Source organism: Scleropages formosus, chromosome 2 (assembly GCF_900964775.1).
Source record: "Scleropages formosus chromosome 2, fSclFor1.1, whole genome shotgun sequence".
Lineage (NCBI taxonomy): Eukaryota > Metazoa > Chordata > Actinopteri > Osteoglossiformes > Osteoglossidae > Scleropages > Scleropages formosus.
The window spans coordinates 41401102-41420553 of NC_041807.1; the positions used below are offsets into that span (position 1 = coordinate 41401102).

The window sequence follows — 19452 nt, forward strand, 5'->3', positions numbered from 1 at the left end:
TTCCCCAAAAATTCCACGATGGCTGTATGAAATGAAATTTTATACTTCTTGGGTGTGGTCTGGGCCGCCACATGCAGGAAAGCTCTCAGCGGCGATTAACTAACTGATCCTGCAACCAGAGCAATGTGGGTTCGAATCCCTTGAGGGGCTCTGCAAAATGTGTTCCCCTTTCAACAAATGTCCCACGGTGATACAAGGTGTCGGGCTGCGAGCCCCTCAGTGATCAGGGTCAAAGAGACAGTCTGCGGTTATCACCTCCATGGGGTTCACGGTGATGGTGAGCGCAGAGTCGTCCCAGTCCATCTCGCTGTCCTTGCCGCCCTCCTGGTCTCGCAGGCTGCGCTGGTGAGCAACTCGGATCCGGAACACTCCGAGCACAATCATGAACACCAGGAAGCTCACGCACACGACGATGACGATGGTGGCGGCGCTAGGGACCACTGGGGGGAGCACAGCATCACTTAGAAAATAAAACAGATGCTCTGTCCACATGGTGGCAGTTGTATTACATTTATTTATCTGTTTAGCAATTTAGGGTCAGTACCTTGCTTGCAGGTACTACAGCTGGAGGGGGGATTTGACCCTGCAACCTTTGGGGCCAAAGGCAGCAGCTCTAAACACTATGCTACCAGCTGTTTATGACTTGTTTGTAAACGGAAAACTAGTTATTTGCACAACGTTTTCATAAACACACTGGGATCACGACTCTGTTCGTATTTCGTTGAGTTCTTCACTCCAAAGTCACTTTTACCACTAAACAAAATCAATGAAAGCATAACAGGAAATGTACTTCCATGTGTTCGTTGGTTACATCAAGTACAGCTAATAAAATACACTTTGGAAGGTCCTTTAAATATTTATTAAGTTATTAACACCAGACAAGTGTTGTGTAAACACCATGGCAGTGAGCTGAATTAAGGCGGAGCCACGCTCCTCTTCTGTTTGTGTGCTCTCTACTGCCATCTACTGGCTGGGTGAGCAGATACACTTTGTTTGCTCCGCTACAGACAAATTTTAAAAAGCAGGTAAATGAAGAAAATATGTCTTCCATTCTTTCCAATGAATAATCAGTCATAATCCAAGGACTCTGTGTATCCACTTATATTCTTTCTTTCAGATGTCAAAGCCTGTAGGTTACGGGAGATGGTCTTCATTAAAAAAACATGTTTCCTGGGCACTGTGGTATCGAGATCACCCACAACTGAGATTTAAGGAGCATTAGTGAGAGGCAGGATGACCAAATCCTATCTCGTCTTTCGTCACTTCCATCGCAATAAATAAAACAACGTGTTCTAATCCCTTCTGCCCTACTGGAACAGGGGGCCTGGGATCCAGTGTAGGTCCAGTGTACCTGAGGCCTGGTGGCTGTTGACCAGGTTGTGGCCGGAGAGGTCCACTGAAGCGTGCTGCACGGGGTTGATGAACTGTGGCTGCGCCATTGCGTTGTTGGCATGGTCCATCGGGTTGGCCGTGTGGATCACGTTCACCTGGGACCAGAATCCACAAACACACAATCATGGGCCATCTACATTTACATTTATTCATTTAGCAGACGCTTTTCTCCAAAGTGAAGTACATCTCATAGAAAATACAATTTGTACATTACATTAGGAGGAAGAGACATAGCTGCAGACATGTGATCCATGTAATTATGAGTGACCCAGTGTAAGTAGTGTATCTAGCAGCGTAAGTCGCCTTGGTGAATAAGGTGTGTGGGTTAGTAAGGCTACATAGCATCCATGGGAAGTCGCTTTGGGGAAAAGCATCTGCTAAGTGAATAAACATAAATGTAAATGTCTTAAGTAAACCTAGTTTATTTCTTTCCTCTTTATGCACCAACGTTCATCGCATGAGTAGGTGCGTTAAAACACAGGACAGACTAATCCTGATCACTTCTCAAAGGAACCGTGTCATTGAAGACAATCTCAGCCTCCTCACACATCAGCAGCTGCTGGGTTGTGTTGGAACCAAAGAAACTGCAGCATGGGGTTCCAGCCAAGATGTTCCAGACGTCCTAGTTTGTAAGATCTGCTATGCAGCGCCATAGTTTCACCCTACAGACATCAGTATGGATGGTGCAGCCACGATGAAATTGCTAATCTGAGCAGAACCCCCTGTCCTGTTTGGCCGTCCCTTCAGCATTTGAGCGTCTATTTGTGGAAAGACTGATGACAAACCAGAACGCAACCCAGCCGCCAACAGGACTGGAAGGTCCTTGCTATTTGTTCAGACATTGGGACCACTTTTCAGCCAGGTCAGGTGTGTCGATCATTCCATAGAAGTTTGTTCCGTTAGAGAGCCCATTCATACCCCATTAGACCTGTCAAGGTCAGTGTGACCTTCGAACCCCCGGCAGGCGTGAACAAGCTCCTACCTCCACTTTGAATTCGTTGCTAACGTAGCGTCCGTTGAGCTCGGAACAGACAAGTTTGAACTTCCTGTCGAAGAGCGCCTCCGTGTTCCAGTTCCTGTAGCGGATCAGGTGCAGGAGCTGCTCGTAGTTGGCCATGGTGTTCACACCTGGAGGGAAGAAGTGTAGGGAAAGTAGACGCTTGACGTTTCCACATTTTGTGATATTCACGCAAGGCGGCTTCTTTTTAATGCCTCAACCCAAAAAATGAACAATTTATCAGCAGAAGAAAATCAGATTAAGGTCCTCCTTCAAGGGTACAGCATCAGTTTGCCACCTCACGTAGGAATTTGCCAGTTTTTCTCCTACAGTGTGACTGGCCGCAAGCTTATCATCAGGACCTCCCACGAAGAACGTGATTGGCCAGACCTGTGGCACGTCACACCCCGACTGGCTGAGCTCATCTCCGCCCCTTCTCAAAAGAACAACGTGATTGGCCAGACTCATCATGCTCATTGCCAAACTGGACAAGCTCTTATCCAACCCTGCTTTACAACTAGAAAGTGATTGGGCAGACCTGTGACAAGTCAAGCCCTGATTGGATGAGTTCATCTCCAACCCTTCAGTAAAGCTCAACAGGGAAGGCCAGACGTGTCGTGACCTTGCTCATTTTGGACAAGCTGTTATCAAACCCCGCCCAGTTACAACAAGGTGATTGGCCAGACTTGCAATGCTCATGTCCAGACAGGACAAAGTCATGAAAAGCCCCTCCCTTCGAGAAGAATGTGATTGGTCAGACCTGTGATGATCATGCCCACGTTGGAGGAGCTCGCCTCCAGGCCGCGCTGCTGGACCTGTGTCAGGTCCACCCCCAGGCTCTCATGCTCAGCGTCCAGCTCCTCCCCCACGGCCGTGACCTCGCACATGTCCAGGTTGTGCATGATCTCCTCCGACACCACCGACTCTTGTACTGAGGGACAGGAACATGAGATGCCGTGAGTCATTCTGTCCAAAGTACAAACAACACACCCACGGCTCCAGGCAGCTCATCCAACCATGGCACCAGCAGTCAGTAGTTCCCACGATTCTCTTCGGTCCCTTTCCTGTAGGACGTGTGGAGAACATCCCGAGAAGGACACAGCACAAGGAACAACCCCGAAGATTCCTATACCTTCCTACCACGGTCCGTTGACCTCCAGCTAGTTCCTCCCTGCGCTACCGACCCCCAACCCAATTCCATCAGCGGTAATCCGCAGCCGTACCCGTGGGGTCGTTGTCGCCTTCGCTCTCGGCCTCCGGCTCCACCTCGCGGGTGATGGTGCTGACGATGCGCAGCTCGGGAAAGAGGGTCACGCCTCCGACGCTCTCGAACTCGGCGGCACCGCGGGCAAAGTGGTCGATGCCACTCAGGCTGATCCTGGGCTCGTCTGGCTGCAGCACGGTCACGTAACCCTCGACGTCTGGCACTGCAACGCACGCCTCTTCGTTGAAGCACCTTGAGGATGGGAAAGAGATGCAATCAGAGAGAGACGCCCAACAAACCCTTGATGATTCGAAGAAGCTCCTGTCCTAGACGAGAGAACTTCTCGTCTCTGGATTTGTGGTCCTGTAAGGACTGTACCAATATTGGAATGGCCAATAAATGCCTAAAATTACAGTCACACCAAGACTGAAGGCTTCGAATTTACGAGAGTTTCATTTAATATCCCTACTTCAGTTTACAAAATGTTTTTATGCATTTACAAGGACTGAATTTGGACCTCTGGACAGTTGAGCGGTGCAAGACCAGGAGCACCATGAGGTCTTCAGTTCCGTTACAGTTTGTCTCGTGCTGAGTTCAGTTCGGTTACCCCCTCCTTCCATCAGCCCGTTTGCTAGTTCCACCTGTTATACTCAGTGATCATGTCCCTGTCTGGACTGTCCAAACCATGTCCATTGAATGTCAGTCCATTCACATTGTTTTCATTGATTTCTAGTCTTCATTCTGTTGTTCTGAATTACAAGTTGAGTGAAGTCGTGAACACTGATATGTACATGTTTTGTGTGTGAGCATTTGTTAGATGTACAGTACGTTGTAGCTAGAGAGGAGCAGAACGAGTGCAGGTAGACAGCTGCACAGTATAGCAGAGTGATTAATGAAGTAAAACTGCCCTGTTATGCTTTGTTACCGCAGCAAGTGTTAACCGTTCAAGTAACTCCACCGCAATCTGCTATTTCTCTCGTTCTTATGTGTTGATTCTCTCTGACGATGTGTTGATTCTCTCACGATTTTTCCCTTACTTGTTAGAGACGGTCTGTGAGTGACCAGTAGGGGGGCGTACCAGCGATTTCTGCATGTTTGAACAGCTTCATGAATTGACTGGCACTGCTGGCGCTCATGCAGGTGCCTCCGTGTGCACGAATTTGTCCTTTGTAGGAAAGTCAATCGCCGCAAAACAGCCGTCGGCTATCTTTTTTCCGCACTCGCATATAAACACTTTCCGTTTTCCGTTCCCGTGCGAGACGACGGATGGAAACGTTCGTTGCGATAGCACACATTTCGGTGCCGTCGCACGTTGCTTGATCGTTCCTTATGGGATATTGTTGGCGCACGTTTGGTACGGCCCTCATATACGCTCCTTTTCAGAGACTTGTCAGGGAAAATTCGGAACCACGATGGGAGAACACGTACTTGACCGTGGTGGAGATTCGCAGATGGCGGATTCCCGGCGTGGGGAACTGCCGCGAGTTCAGGTAGGAGATGTGCTGCATGACCTTGTCGAAGCTCTCAATGTCATCGCCCTCTAGGGTTATGGAGGACTGGCTGGGGCTGAACTGCACCTGGTGGATACAGACGGTGTTGCCATGATCAAGAGCAGACACGCCTCCCGAGGCACAAGAACGAGGTCCCACTACCGAACCCGCTTACCCGGACCGAATCGGCCACCTCCGCCGGCAGCTGTACGTCCAGGCCTTCCTTGCAGGTGTACAGGCAGTCGATCACCTTCTTGTTCTCCAGCTTCCCGCTGCGGATCATGAGGCCGGCCAGGCTGCCGCGGAAGAACTGCGACATGTGCATGCTGCCCCCTATAGGCGACGGAGGGAAATACAGTCAGCGATAGCTTCAAAAACCGCGTTTGCCCAAAATTTTACATTAAGTCCATCCAGAGCCATTAAACCACTGTCAAAACAGATGATTCGAAGAAGCTCAACAGAGCGTCCATCATGTGCCATGAGAAATACACACAGAGCAACTTACGACATTACTCTCCCTACGATGATGTACCCATTTGTACAGCTGGGTCATTTTGACCAGAGCTATTTAGGGTAAGTATCTTGATCAAGCGTATCACAGCAGGAGAGGGGACTCTGGGGACTTAAACCTGCAACCTTCAGGTCCACAGGCTGCATCGTTAACCACTATGTTACTGGCTGACATGTAAGCAACATACTAAGTATTATACAAATTACTACAATTCTACAGTCATTACTCTGTTACTGTAAGACTGCCGCCCCATATGAGGTCCAGGTCCCGTTTATGACCGTGTTACGAATGCTCTGTGCTGACAGACTTAATGTAAATCTGTACCAGCTCCTCCAAGGGTGGAACCTGCTCTGGCAGGTCGCCATGCAAGTCTTTGTGCGTGTACCTCGTGTAGCCCGTGATCATGCAGATGGCACTTCCAAAGTGGGGGCCGGTGGGGCCGAAGCCTGTCCCCCATCCTCTGTCCCCCACCCAGAATGCCGAGTGACAGTCACAATGTGCCACAAGCAAAATGGAATGGAATGTTCGACTGCATCGCACAGGTTTCATTCTTCGGGTACTTTTCTCGATTCACTTTTTCCTCACAGCATTTATACTGGTGCTTCAGAAAAATTATGTACTTTGAGATCTTAATGGAACCTGAACGTGATCAAAGCCAAACCAGAGCGTGTGCCTCGGCCTCCACCTTCCTGAAGAAATGTGAAGAACTGTGAAACGCCATTCAGTGACCGCAGCAGAGCAAAGGTCAGCCCTCTGGGACTTTGGAGGGCTGGTCCTGAGTCTCCAAGTCAATATCCCAGAGTGCCTTTCAGTCCCACAAATTTGCCCCCTTGGTGCATTGATAAAGGGTGCCGATAATAATAATAATTTGAAATGGAAATGAAGTGGTGCAAACATCTACCCAAAAGGCACTACTACTAACTGCTACCTGTCCTATGGGGTCTTTCTGGAGTCCCCAGAAGTGAGGCTGTAATGGAAGATGGTATAAAGCGGTAAAGATATCCGTGGTGGAGGGAGGGCGGGGGAGGGAGCACAGGACACAGCAACAGGCAAGAAGAGCGTCATGGCAACGGTGCGAGGAGTGCGTCATGCCGTCAATGTGACACATGCACAGGTAACGTGCGGCAGGTCCTCGGAGGACTGCGCTGGGACTCCATGCTGAGCAACGGACAGAACAGGGAAGGAACCTGTGAGAGTGTCTGCGTTTGTCTCATTGTCTGTATCGTGTCCAGAATTGTCTGCAGGGGCAGAGCAGAAGAGCAGAGAGACAGGAAGGGTCAGTGAGCCTTTACATAGATTGCCCCCCCCCACACACACACACACACACACACACACACACACACACATAGCTGAATATTGCGGACATTCATCTGAACAGCTATAATAAATAGAAACATTTTTAAAGATTTTCTATTTTAATATTAACTTAGAGTAACGAAATAAAAACTAATAATATGTTGTCTCCACAAACTCCGACTGAACGCCGATTGCTGACTGATTCATCCCATGAACACGGTCAGCGTTCCTCATCATGTTATTGATCTCTGATACTCAGCAACGATAGAGTGGAGCTGTAAACACCGGGGAAGTGAGTTGAATTTAGGCGGTCCCACATTCTTACTCTGTCTGGGTGTGGTTTTACTGCCACCTATTGGCTCGGTGGGTAAACACAGGTCACATTTGCTCATCAGTAAAGTGAAATTTTACAGAACAGGTAAGTGAAGGAAATGGAATTAAAAATCAAACACCACGGAACGATTCCATCAATGAGAATTTGTAACTGTGCTGTTGTTGACATGAGGAGCCAGGTTACACATCCCGCGTACAGCTCATCCACACAGGCCCTGGGCCGTATGTTCCCATAAATCAGTGTAACCGAAACACACTCCAGTCAACGGACATGGGCGCAACTCCCTCCTCTACCAACATTTCGGTCCGAAGAGAAGCGTTGCTGCTGCCACCGTTCGCCACAATGAGACGTGACCTTTCCGCAACTGTCGCTCACATTTGTTCTACGATAAATCCAGCACAATGGCACGCGGGTGCGGGTCGGCTGCGGTACCTTGCCAGCAGGCGCCCACGGTGAGCTGCGTCTGGACCTTGGCGGCATGCAGGGGGTAGTCCTCGGTCACCAGGAAGGGCTCGTGGCTCACACCGTCCACGAAGAGCGCCGCCGTCGGGAACTCCACATTCAGCACGTAGTGGTGCCACTCTTTGTTGCACACCTGAGCAGAGCAAAGCCTTATGGGTCGCATGCCGGAGGGTTGCAGGTTCAAGCCCCGGGAGCAGAACCCGCGCTGCACCTTTGCAAGTATCGTTCCAAAAAGAGCAGCAACAACCCGTGACGTTCCATGTGGCCGTGAGTCCTAGGCTCAACACAGCGTGATTATTATAACTATTAATAGATGACTGAGTATTATTACACTGAATCTACAAGCCACAATACTGAGTCAGACCCCCTGATGCCAACCGGCCATTTCCTTGCTGGATCTAGTGGCTCAGAGTGAAAAGGAGATTGGAAACAAGGTCTAGTAGGGTAAATAACAGTGTACTTTACTCGTAATAATACAGCTTTTAGCAGGAATCTTCTCTACCAAACTAAAAGTGCTGAAACGCAAATAGGGGGGTACCATCCAATAGTTATCGTGACAAATACGAAATACGTCACCAGAATCATTTCTTTATTTTTGTTCTTTTTGTGAATTTCGGTGTGGATTTGTGGGCAGTGCAGGTGTTCTGTCCAAACTTTTACATGATGGTTCCCCATCTAAGAACCAATTTGGACTGTAAAGACCCGGGGGTTTCACCTCAACCCCTTTTTTTCTTCCACTTTCACTGATTTACCCATGTACAGCAGGGTAATTTTTACTGTACCAGTTCAGCGCAAGTACCTTGATCAAGGGCATCACAGCAGGAGATGGGATTCAAACCTGAAAACCACTGACTGACTCCGGAGGTGGCAACTCCAAGCACTTTCCAGCAATTGCCCACGTTTTTCTACCCACAATGCACTGGTGTCGAGAACTGGAGGCTGCGTGCATTGGTCATGTACTTCTGCCCACCGTCTGGTTCTCTTTGTGCTCCAGTGCAAATTTAATTAATTAATAATTAATAATAATTTTGATGTAGCCATTTTTATTCAGCAGAGCAGCTTGGTGATCGTGCTGCTGCCCCCGCCGGTCCAATCCAACCCACCTGGTCCAGTTTCCAGTGGAACTCGGCCGGCTTGTAGCTCTCCGACTCGGACGGCTCCTGGCGCAGCAGGAACACCAGGCGGCAGTTGTGCACGTAGAGAGCGTAGTGGTGTCGATTCATCTCTGCCAGACAGGGGGACCGTGGGGGGGGTGGCAAGGGCGAGAGGCTGTGAACAACCTCCCAGGACACACTACAGCCCCCTCCACCCCCAGCTGTCCCTGCTTCACCACATTTAACCATAACGGCAACTGCAGCAGCAATGAGCTCTGATATTATATCTCAGTAATAATAGAGGCTCATGAGAGAAGAAATCAGTTCATCCACATGTATATGTTTTACTAAAGTACCAGTTTGCAAAAAAAAAAAAAAAAAAAAACCACCAAATACAAGTATCCACAGGAGCGACGGCGACAGTCAAGGACAACTGCAAAACGCAAACACACAAATGAAACGTCCACATGATGTGACCCTGACCGCATTTATGTAAGGCCAGAGAATCCGATGGTTTATATACAGATTCACAGGGGCGGGACGCTGGGGTTCACATGAGATGTAGGGATCGACAGCTGCTGGGGAGCCGGAGGGGGCGGAGCTGTCTGTCGCGATCAAACCGAGCGCTCGCTCTCCGCCTCATGACCGGACGAAGGGTCAACGGGGCGGATCAAAAAGCCTCATCCCTACGGACGCCTGGCAGCCGTGAGCCACTTATCCCTGCCGGACTGCGTCATCGTCTCTCGCTCGAGGGGGCAATTCGGGTCACGGTCAGATACGAAATATCAAAACCGAAACGAAGAGTCCGAGTCGGTGGCGCTTACGGATTAATGTGAATTTTTGGACCTGCAGGGTGGCATCTTGTCTTTTTTCTGACTAGTCAGTGTGGGTGCGGCTTATGTCTCAGTTAGCAGGTTAGGCGGGAACTTCTGAATGGTACGCTCTTGTCCTACTGTTACAGCCAGTGTGGGTGTGGCTTATGAATTAATCTGCATTTTGGATGGGACCATGGGCACTGGTTCCTACCTGTCTTATCCGAGTTACACAGAATGGTCTCCTTGTCCTGGCCTCCGGGACCATGCCTCATCCACACAGATATGGTGAAGGGCTGGGCTAGACTGGAGCTCACCACACCCTCGGGGACCTTCACCGCCTGGGTGCCGTTGAACTCGAACACCTGGTCGCTGTCGTGCCCGTTGTCAGTGGGCAGGCTGGCAGTCCAGTGGGCCGAGCTGCTGGGGGCGGGCAGGAGCTCCGCGGTGCCGGAGGTGGCCCCTGCCATTAGACCAAAGGGTACGGTCAGCTTGTAGCTGGATTATAGTATACCGCGAAGGGGTTTCCCAGTTTACCTGTCGGCTACATCTTGAACTCAGGTGACCCTGATGACACAGCCCCCCCAAGGCTGTTTATTAACGCTCGTTGGGGCCGCAGGGCAGCCACACTGGAAGCCCCTTACGGTCAAACCTGCATGATAAACACTGACTCGACCACAGCCCCCGCAGGTAGACAGTCTATGTGACCGTCATAAATGGAAAGACTATGTAGTCTATATATGTAATGGTAAAATCAGTGTTATTGCTATAATAATGTGGACCATTTTACACAGCCCTGTGGTAAAGTGCCCTTCGCTGCTGAGAAAGACTAACCGCACAGACGGTGCAGGGACTTCTCCGAGTAGGTGTCTCGGTCGCAGCCTTTCCCGATGTGGCTCGTCTCCAGCTCCACCCGCGCCTGGATGGAAGTGATTGGCTCCTCGCAAGTCTCCAGGTGCATGCTGGGAAAGAGTGCCAGGCTTCCGGTGCCCGGCTCATACTCCATCCTCTTGTTCCATCCTTGTCAGGAGGAAAAAAGAGCAGAATCAGTGAGCGTGAAGTTTCCTCTGTGGTTAATAGGGCTCATCTGTCCAGCTGTGTCTCTATCTATGCGTGTATCTACATATACTGCGTGTGTGTGTGTGTGTGCATGTGTGTGTACGTGTGCATGCATGCGTGCGTGTGTGAGTATCAGACTCCAAGAGGTATCACACAGATGTCTTGTTCACATGCCTTCAAGTCTCTGAAGTGCCCTCTTAGGCTCGGATGTCCTGCTTACAACAGCGTATTGAGTACTGTCCTCTGTGACTCATACACACCCACCCACACACTCTCAGAGGAACAACGGAGCTGCCGAGACGCTCCCACACAGAGGGAAATCGAACCCGAGCCGCGGTACCTTGCCAGCCGGGCTTGCAGGTGGGCTTGATGCTAATCTTGACGAGGACGTCCTCGGTGGCGCGATTCTTGCCGCAGTCGTAGGCCGTCACAGTCAGTTTGTACACGCGCTCCTTGCTGTAGCTCAGCTTCTCTGTGTTTTTGATGTAGCCTGGTGGAGTGGGGGTGGGGGAGGGAATGCATGTCAAATGATCTAAGCAGCCTGGTCCACCTTCTCCTTTCAACTCCCGCCAAAGGTAGGGTTCGGGTCGACCCCCGGCACACAAAGCGGAGCTGCAGGTGTGCAACGCTTTGGAAAGGCCCACAAAGAGAGCGGCGGAGGAAAGTAAACCAACACCCTGGCGGGAGTCGCCCACAATCAGGGCAGATTGTATTTCAAGGCAGGAATTGGGAAGCATCAAAGCGGCAGTGCAGGCGGAGCATTACTGCCTTCCTGTTTACACGGATCGATCCTGCGACTCGGACGATGATAACGCTTTGAAAGCTCAATGATACTTGGGCTTAGGGACCATCTCTAAAGTGACTTCTTTTTTGGCAAGAACACGGAAAGGCGCTCACCGTCCTTGTCGATGGTAAAGGGCACGTCGGGGGTGACGATCTCGTAGCTGCAGATCTGGCTGAACTGGAAGGAGCAGTCGGCGTCCACAGCCTCCACCCTCAGGATGCTGTCGTACCTCCTGCCCTCGACCACCGTTGCCTTGTAGGACTTCTCTTTGAAGGCGGGCGAGTACTCGTTCACGTCGTTCACCTGGATGTGCACGGTGGCCCTGGAGCGTGGGAAACGGAAGTGAGGCTGCAACTCAAAAACTACGTGCAGGTGTGCAAGAGGATCAGTGCAGATAGCGGTTAAGGAACCCAACTGGCACGGATGACGATTTCTCTCCCAAGAGTGTCTCATTCCACTCGGTGACATTATCCAGTTACCGAGTGGGTGCTAGTTCACCGAATGGCTCCTGAGTGCCAACGTTCCCACCGCGACACTCAACACACCGTCAAGAAGGCAGATCGCATCAGCGGTCAGGAGTCGGGCATCTGTTCCCCACCTTTGGGTTCAATGTCATCACAAGAGGCACTGGGTTCTCAGGTTCAAAGGGTCTGTTACCGCTGGGACAGCAAGAAGGGAAGGGATAAGGGAAGGAACCCTATGTAGCATCTTGGTCAAGGGATCCACAGTAGGAGGTGGGATTCAATCCCGTGTCCTTCGAGTTCAAGACAGTAGCCTCAACCACTACGCCACCTGCTGCCCCAGTGGTCACTGTATGATTTCCCCACATTACCAGCTGTCCACCCTGCAAATCGATTTTCCCACCCTGCCCCCTCCTAGCAGGACTGACTTGTGGGATTTCTTCATGTTGGTGCCATCGGGACCCTCGCCGCAGTCGAACGCTTGGATCGTGAACGTGTGCTCCTTCTGTAGCTCGCAGTCCAGCTTCTCCTTGGCCCGGACGGCGCCTTCGCCTGTGCTGCCGTTCACCAGGACAACCTCGAAGGGCACGTTCTGCCCGTGGACCCGGAACCCGCAGATCTCACCTGCGGTGAAGGGAGGGGGCATTAGCTGTGGCTTTGATCGTGAAACATTCAAAGGAAAAAACCAAAACTGCCAAAATCATAATAGGGCCATGGAAACACCGATGCAGAAAACACACACACTTTACAAACCCATGAAAAAAACCAAGAATTTCTGAGGAAGTCAGAGGCACTGTGCCGGGTGGGAAGCAGAGGTCAGGGTTAGAGGGATCCTTTCCGAGTCACGTGATTCGCTAAGCATTGTCATGCATGTGGACAAACAGGTGGGTGCACGGACAGCCGTTCCATAGTGGGGAGGGGGGGGGGGGTCCTTTGCAGGAACAGGACCATAAACAAGAGCCAACAGCACTGCAGAGACAAAGCCAGGGCACCGAATCCCAGAAGTCTGAGCACTTTGCTGGTGCCAAAGGATGAAGGACGACAGACACAGATAAGGACAACCTTACACACCACAGAGGATGTGAATATTTTCTGTGTCCTGGAGGTGTGTCTGCGCAGGGCTGTTAGGCCAGAACAGCACACGAGGTCAAATAAAAGTGCTGGATGAGAACCTGGGTGAGTTATTCAGTGAACGCTTCCCTCCTCAAACACTCTCATTAAGATAGAAGGATAACTTGTACTCTATCAGTTCAAGGTAAGTACAATGGCACGAGGTATTCACCCCTTTCCTGGTTTCCTCTATTACCGAGTCAAAAGTGGGACTTTTTGGACAACAGCGGTTCTATTAGGAATGGTACACAGCAAACATAGCCGTAAAAACATTATACGAACAGTGAAACTTGCTGGTGGTGGTAGAGTAATGCTATGGGGATGCTTTCTGCCTCCGAACCTGGATGACTTTGCATGACTGAAGGAACCATTAATTCTGCTTTGTACCAGGAAATTTCTAATGAGAATGTTTGGTCATTCGTCCATCCATGCAGCAAGACAACGATTCAAAACAGAAAATGCACAGTTTGGAGTGGACTCGTCAAAGTCCAGACCTAAGCCGGATTGAGATGCTGTGGCAGGAGCTGAGAAACCTTCTGAGTGGTCTAGATGTCCTCCACAGTGCCGCGAAGGGCTAACATTGAATTACAGGGATTGTTTGGTTGCAGTCATTGCAGCTAAAGGTGGCACAACCAGTGAAATGTAAACGGTTAAATAAGGGATAAATGCTGTTTCACACAGCGACAGCTGGTGTGGCAGAACACCGTTCACTAAATAAATAAAATAAATCAAAAATGTGTTATTTATTCTCTCAGGTTCCTTTGATCCAACAATCGATTTTGTTGGAAGACCTGAAAACATTGCATGTAAAAAAATATTTGCAATAATTGAGGAAATAAAAAAGCGGGAAAATATTTTCTCGTGGCACTGTAGCGCGATCAAGGGCACAACAGCACATGATAGGATTCAAACCCGGGCCCTTTGAGAGGACAGCGACAGCTCTAATCACTACGCTACTGACAACACTTCCTTACTTCTACATTTATTGTTAAATATTATGATATTATAACCAACCTAACAGATAAGGTGTCTGACTTTGGATCAGAAACTTGAGGGTTCGAGTCTATTTGTGGTCGTTAGTGGTTACATAACATTAAGCCGCACCATTCGGTTCAGGATTAATAAAGTTCCGAGGGCAGCTGGTAGCATAGTGGTGAGCGCTGCTGCCCTTGGACCCGAAGATCACAGGTTCAAGTTTTTATTTTATCAGTGCAGGGGAAGTACCTTGATGAAGAGCACAACAGCACAAGGTGGGATTCGAACCAGGGTTCTTGCAGCTTTAAAGAAGACTCTTAACTGCTATGCCACCTGCTGCCTGTAAAGTGTGAAATCTACACTGTTGGAGTGATTTAAGATAAGGGCAGCGTTTCCTTGGAGCCGCAACCCAAACGCACACGGAGTCGAGCTCTACGCGCACATCCCATACGGGCAATCGGTATGGGTCTTCATCCAGCTGGCAGGCGGTTCGAGGACTGTGGGTGGACAAAGCAAAGGGAAACAGAAGGAGGCAGGTGGAGCTGGGGGGTGCGGGGACAGTTAGTGCGTTAACACAGCTCAGCTCATGGGAGGAGTGCACGGTCATCACCTGCCCTGGTCACGGTCACCTCAAACCTCTCTACAAGGGGAAAGAAGACAGGCAGGGGTCAGTAGGCGCACAAGTTGCACTCCGGTGTCTCAGGCTACCAATAATGCCTTGCTTCAGAGCGGGCCCCTTAATTAGAAGCCCAAATGTTTTCCGGGAGAAGTGCACGTCTTTGCACCCGCGTCATGTTTTCTCAGCAGGAACCACTACGAGTTTCTAGGAGACAGAAACGCATAAAACTTGCAAACACAACCGAGTCCAGAAGTGTGTTCCCTGCTTAATCTCATAAATGGTCTTGTTACCGATCACTGGCTCTCTGGAACACGACACAGGATAACGTAGAAGGTCACACTGTAAACGCTGTGGAGGAGAGTTGAACTAAAGTGGTCCCCCGCTGCTCTTTACTGCCATCTATTGGCTGGGAAGGTAAAAACAGGCTGCGCTTGGTGCACAACGGAGAGAAAAGAAAATAGCGTAGACGACGATGAAGAAAACGCCACTAAAAACAAACGTGAGGGTAAGTCGAAGGGTATATATCGCAGATACACTTCATCTCACCCTCGTAAATTGACCGGAAAATGTTTGCATCTTCCAAAATGTGTAATTCAACTGTCTGTGATGATATGAGACGGGGGTCGTGACATTCTACAGGCTACTGAGCAGAAGGGGACACTGTGTAAGAACACGGCTCTGGACCTCCTGCCGCCGCACCGTAACGCCCCCCACACACACACACTCACGCGCACTCGAACACACACTTCCGATGGCTGGGTCCTCTTGATCACTCGGCACACCAACAGCATTGTGGGACTTATGTCCTTGGGAGGTCAATTGCTCGTCAGCAGACAACCACAGGAACCAGAGAATCAATAGTCAGAGACAAGGACATGTTGACCCACAGGCCTTGTGGACATTGACACGTGACACAGGACTGTTTATGTGAAAAGGGTGTATTTTTGATAAGAAATTAATATTTTGTATAGATATTTATTTGTAACATGTATTTATATTAGGGTATTTATGTATATATTTATATGTGAAAAGCTGGAATTTTATGTCATATTTACCTACATTACATGTATAGATTTTTTGTGTGATATATAGGCATTTAAGTGTGGGTATTTATATGACACATTTACATGTGAAAAGCGGGTATTTTTAAGTAAGATACTCATATGATACAGATGTTTATATGTGATATATGGGTATTTGTGTGTGAAATGTATAAGTAGATATTTAAATGTGATATATGTGGATATTTAAATATGGGTATTTATATTTGATATATGGACATTTATGTGGTAGATATTTATGTGCTATAATTATTTGCATTATGTTTGATATCTGTATATTTATATGTGGACATTTATGTAATATATTTGTATGTGATATGTAGATCTTTATCTTCCCCAGAAGAGGCAGCAGAAGTGCTGTAGTTCTCCACAGCTGCCAGTTCACCTGTACCTTCATAATCCCCAGTAGACCACGCATAGGGTGTAGGCGTTGCCCAGAGGGGGCGATAGAGAGTTGGGTGACACCCACAGCTGCTGTTGTGCTCCTCCCTGGGGGTCAAAGTGATGAAGATAGAAGAGCGGTGTCTCACCTGCGTAGCGGAGTGGTGCGTCTTTGTCCAGCACTATGAGCGGTGGGTCCAACAGAACCTTGTCATCGTTCTCCGTCACGATACCGTGGTAGGCAGTCTCGATCCAGGGCTTGTGCTTGTTCACTGGAGACATGAGAGAGAGATGATCAGTTGTCTCACGGGACATTTCAGCTACAACCAAGACCAGAGTTCCCACTATCGACCGTAACAAATGTTTACACACAGGTTATGCAAAGCAACCATCTATTGTCCCTCCAAAGGATAAAACCTAGTAACACACCAACTGACCGCTCAACTTATAAACACAACTAAGACCAGAAAACTTCTCATCACTTTTGATTGTACCTTAAAAACCACTTTTGCCAATCAACCGGGAACTTTATTTGGTACACCTCACCCCATGTCCTGTGAACTCAGAAGAAGAAGTTCCAGTGGGAATGTGATCATCACATCCGTATGGCTGAAGAGTGAAACAACGTTGCCCGTTCTGTCAAATCCCAGTTTCTGTAGCTACGTGCTGATGTAATGTCTGAAATTAGCATAAAAACGATGAATCCAGGGATCCGTTTAGCCTGGTGTTAATGGTACAGACTGGTGGTGGCAGTGTAATGCAATGGGTAATATTACTGAGAAGGAGTATCCTTTCAGGGGCAGTTTAGCACTTCTCATACTTCTGATACTTTCAGCAGGATAATGTGCCAGGTCACAAAGCACACATCATCTCAGGATGGTTCCACATACAGAACAGTGCCTTTACTTTGCTACCATGATTTGCACAGTCATAACCTTCGAAGCCAATAGAGGTTTTGCTGGGATGAGCTTGAATGTGATGTCGACAGAATGAAGGAGCTGCCAAAAAACCCACAGAAACCAAGTGAAGCTGTTTGGCCAACATGGACCAAGAGGAATGCACAATGTGTCCAGCACCTTGTCGCTGAATTCAGTTCAAAGTTCTGGAGTTAAAAGGGGGCCCCAACTGGGACTAGCTACCTGTACCTAATAAAGTGGCCAGTAAGTGTAGCCTGGAAATTCAGCTTTGATAACATGCAATTTACTCTATTCACATCTTCTCCATTTCCACAGCTGAGCACTTTTTGGAGGATGTTGATGTTCAGGGCAAAACTTTAAATAAAACGACCTCTGCGGCTGTAGAAACAGCAAAGATGCAGGCTGGGAAAAATTCATAAGTGACATCACTACTGCGCCCCCTGCTGCACAGTGGATAAGGTGGACCTTCAGATCAAGGACAAATGAGCCCTGCCAGGTGTCGCTGACATCTTTCACACGGGTCCCGCCAGCGCCTGGTGCTGTTTGGACCAATCGGCGGCACCACACCAAGCTGAGATCAGCTCTTTGTCCTGCTGCTCAGAACCGGTTCTACCGCGGTACATGTGGACCGCAAATCACACGTCCTCCTTGGGAGGGATCCAGGAAAGGGACATCCCAGCAGCAGATGCCCCGTCTTCACCCCAACAGCAACACATGCTGGGCGAGCGCTGGAACCGGTCCACTTTGGGGACGAGTGACATCATCAGCTCGCCCGAGCACAGCACATGTGAAGATGTGAAGCTGCTGTTCCATCTGGTGTTCTCACTGCCTCCCCCCCCCCCATTGTCAGCAGCCGCCCCCCCCCCCCCACAACCCAACCCAACCCAACCCTCAGGAAGATCCATGACCCATTTTTCCCCACACAATAAACAAACCAGAACATTCTCCGTGCTGCTTTAGGGCCAGTGTGTGCCCTAGCAAGTTTCCATATGAACAAAGGTGGAACCACAAGGTTAGCGGTTCAAGCACCAGGAGGGGCTCTGTGACTGAACTCAGTGACCATAAGTGACCAGTATTTCCTTAGTCAAAGAAGTAAATTACTACATATACTACAGTAAAAAGCACTGTAAGATGTCCAACGTGGCACAGCTGTGGATTTGGACATGGGTTTGAATCCAGCTAAGTCTGTGTGGACTTTGCATGTTATCCTTGCGTCCGGGTGAGTTTCCTCTAGGTGCTCTGGTTTCCTCCCACATTCCAAAGATGAGTGTTCCAGGTGAACTGGTGACTGCACGTTGCCCTTAGTGTGTATGTTTGTGCGTTTGACTGTCCAGCGGTGGACAGGTGTCCCGCACAAGGTGTACCCTACCTCACACCCTATGCTTCCAGGATAGGCTCTGGACCCCCATGAGCCTGCACTGGACAAGTGCCTATAGATAACAGAAGGAATGTTCACACTGCTGCCTTTAAAGGGGTAAAATTACATGAGTTGAACCAAAAAAATCCCACAGCAGTGTGAAGCATGAACAAGTCACACACTGCAGATGATTCAATGGTAAAAAAAATTCATATTTATACCCAGATGCGGCGCGAACGCCGTCTGGAGGGGCTGCTGGGACTGCTCATCGCCTCGGGAGCACAAAAACAGCCCCCAAACATTGTAATTCGTAATGTATGCGCCGCTTGCGAGCTCTCACCACCCTCCCGGAGGACGGAGCCCATCGTTTGAAATGAAAATGACGCGTCCCAGCAAAGCATCCCGATGAGGAGCGGCGCTCTCGCACCCGGGGCCGTGGGTGTCCGGCTGCAGCGTATCTCATTCTGCAGGGGTCGATCCTTCAGCTCCTCCAGCGGCTCCGTTTCAGTGCCGTGTTCAGCGGGAAGAGGAGGGCAGCTGTCAGGATGCGTTAGGCGACGGGTTCGAGTCCTGCACACGACACCATCTGAAGTAGCTCAATTACTGACAGTAGCGCTGCTCACGGCCTCCCGCTGAGACGAGAGGGCAGTAACAGTGACAGTGACCGGGCAACGGTGCGCACTGCTGATGACATGGCATGGCACCTGGGGGGGGGGACTGAGTGGGGAAGGATCCAACAAAGGGGGGGGGGGTCATCTCAAACCTGAAACCATCTCAAACCCATAACCTGCCTCATCTCTGACTCAGAACCGTTTCAAATCTACATCTCCATCCCACATCCTAGGTTCCACACGCAAAGTGCTCTGAAGAGACACCATGAGAAGTTCTCCTGCTCGACCTCCTTGACGTGAAATGGTTCCTAAGTGACAATGAGGTGGAACCTGAGGCTCCTTGAACATTTTCTTCTGCCCTTTTCTACACTTGGGAATGAGGTTCCGATGGAAAGTTCTTCTTCATTCCCGCCGGGGGTACGAGGTCCCACCGTGCAGTAACTGCTTTTCCAGCCGTGGTAATGATGCAGCGTGGTGAGTTCACCATGAGGTCGTCATCGGTCAGCGGGGTTCGAGTTCACCAGG

The 19452-nt window shown here is 49.6% G+C and overlaps 1 protein-coding gene across 4 annotated transcripts in view; it reads right to left on the reverse strand.

Annotated features, from left to right (window-relative positions):
• Positions 1 to 19452, reverse strand: part of clstn1 (calsyntenin 1) — a 36138-nt gene that overhangs the window by 2928 nt on the left and 13758 nt on the right. The window contains exons 2-18 of one of the 4 annotated variants that reach the window (XM_029247880.1): positions 16192 to 16314; positions 14592 to 14621; positions 12325 to 12520; positions 11549 to 11757; positions 10992 to 11141; positions 10427 to 10612; positions 9807 to 10055; positions 8790 to 8911; positions 7657 to 7819; positions 6782 to 6832; positions 5259 to 5416; positions 5022 to 5170; positions 3613 to 3845; positions 3150 to 3320; positions 2375 to 2520; positions 1352 to 1487; positions 256 to 440 (exon numbers count right to left, since the gene is read on the reverse strand). In XM_029247880.1, the coding sequence (XP_029103713.1) occupies positions 256 to 440; positions 1352 to 1487; positions 2375 to 2520; positions 3150 to 3320; positions 3613 to 3845; positions 5022 to 5170; positions 5259 to 5416; positions 6782 to 6832; positions 7657 to 7819; positions 8790 to 8911; positions 9807 to 10055; positions 10427 to 10612; positions 10992 to 11141; positions 11549 to 11757; positions 12325 to 12520; positions 14592 to 14621; positions 16192 to 16314 (2657 nt within the window). The remainder of the gene's footprint in view (positions 1 to 255; positions 441 to 1351; positions 1488 to 2374; positions 2521 to 3149; positions 3321 to 3612; positions 3846 to 5021; positions 5171 to 5258; positions 5417 to 6781; positions 6833 to 7656; positions 7820 to 8789; positions 8912 to 9806; positions 10056 to 10426; positions 10613 to 10991; positions 11142 to 11548; positions 11758 to 12324; positions 12521 to 14591; positions 14622 to 16191; positions 16315 to 19452) is intronic. The other 3 variants (XM_029247885.1, XM_029247886.1, XM_029247887.1) reach the window with 3 other exon arrangements.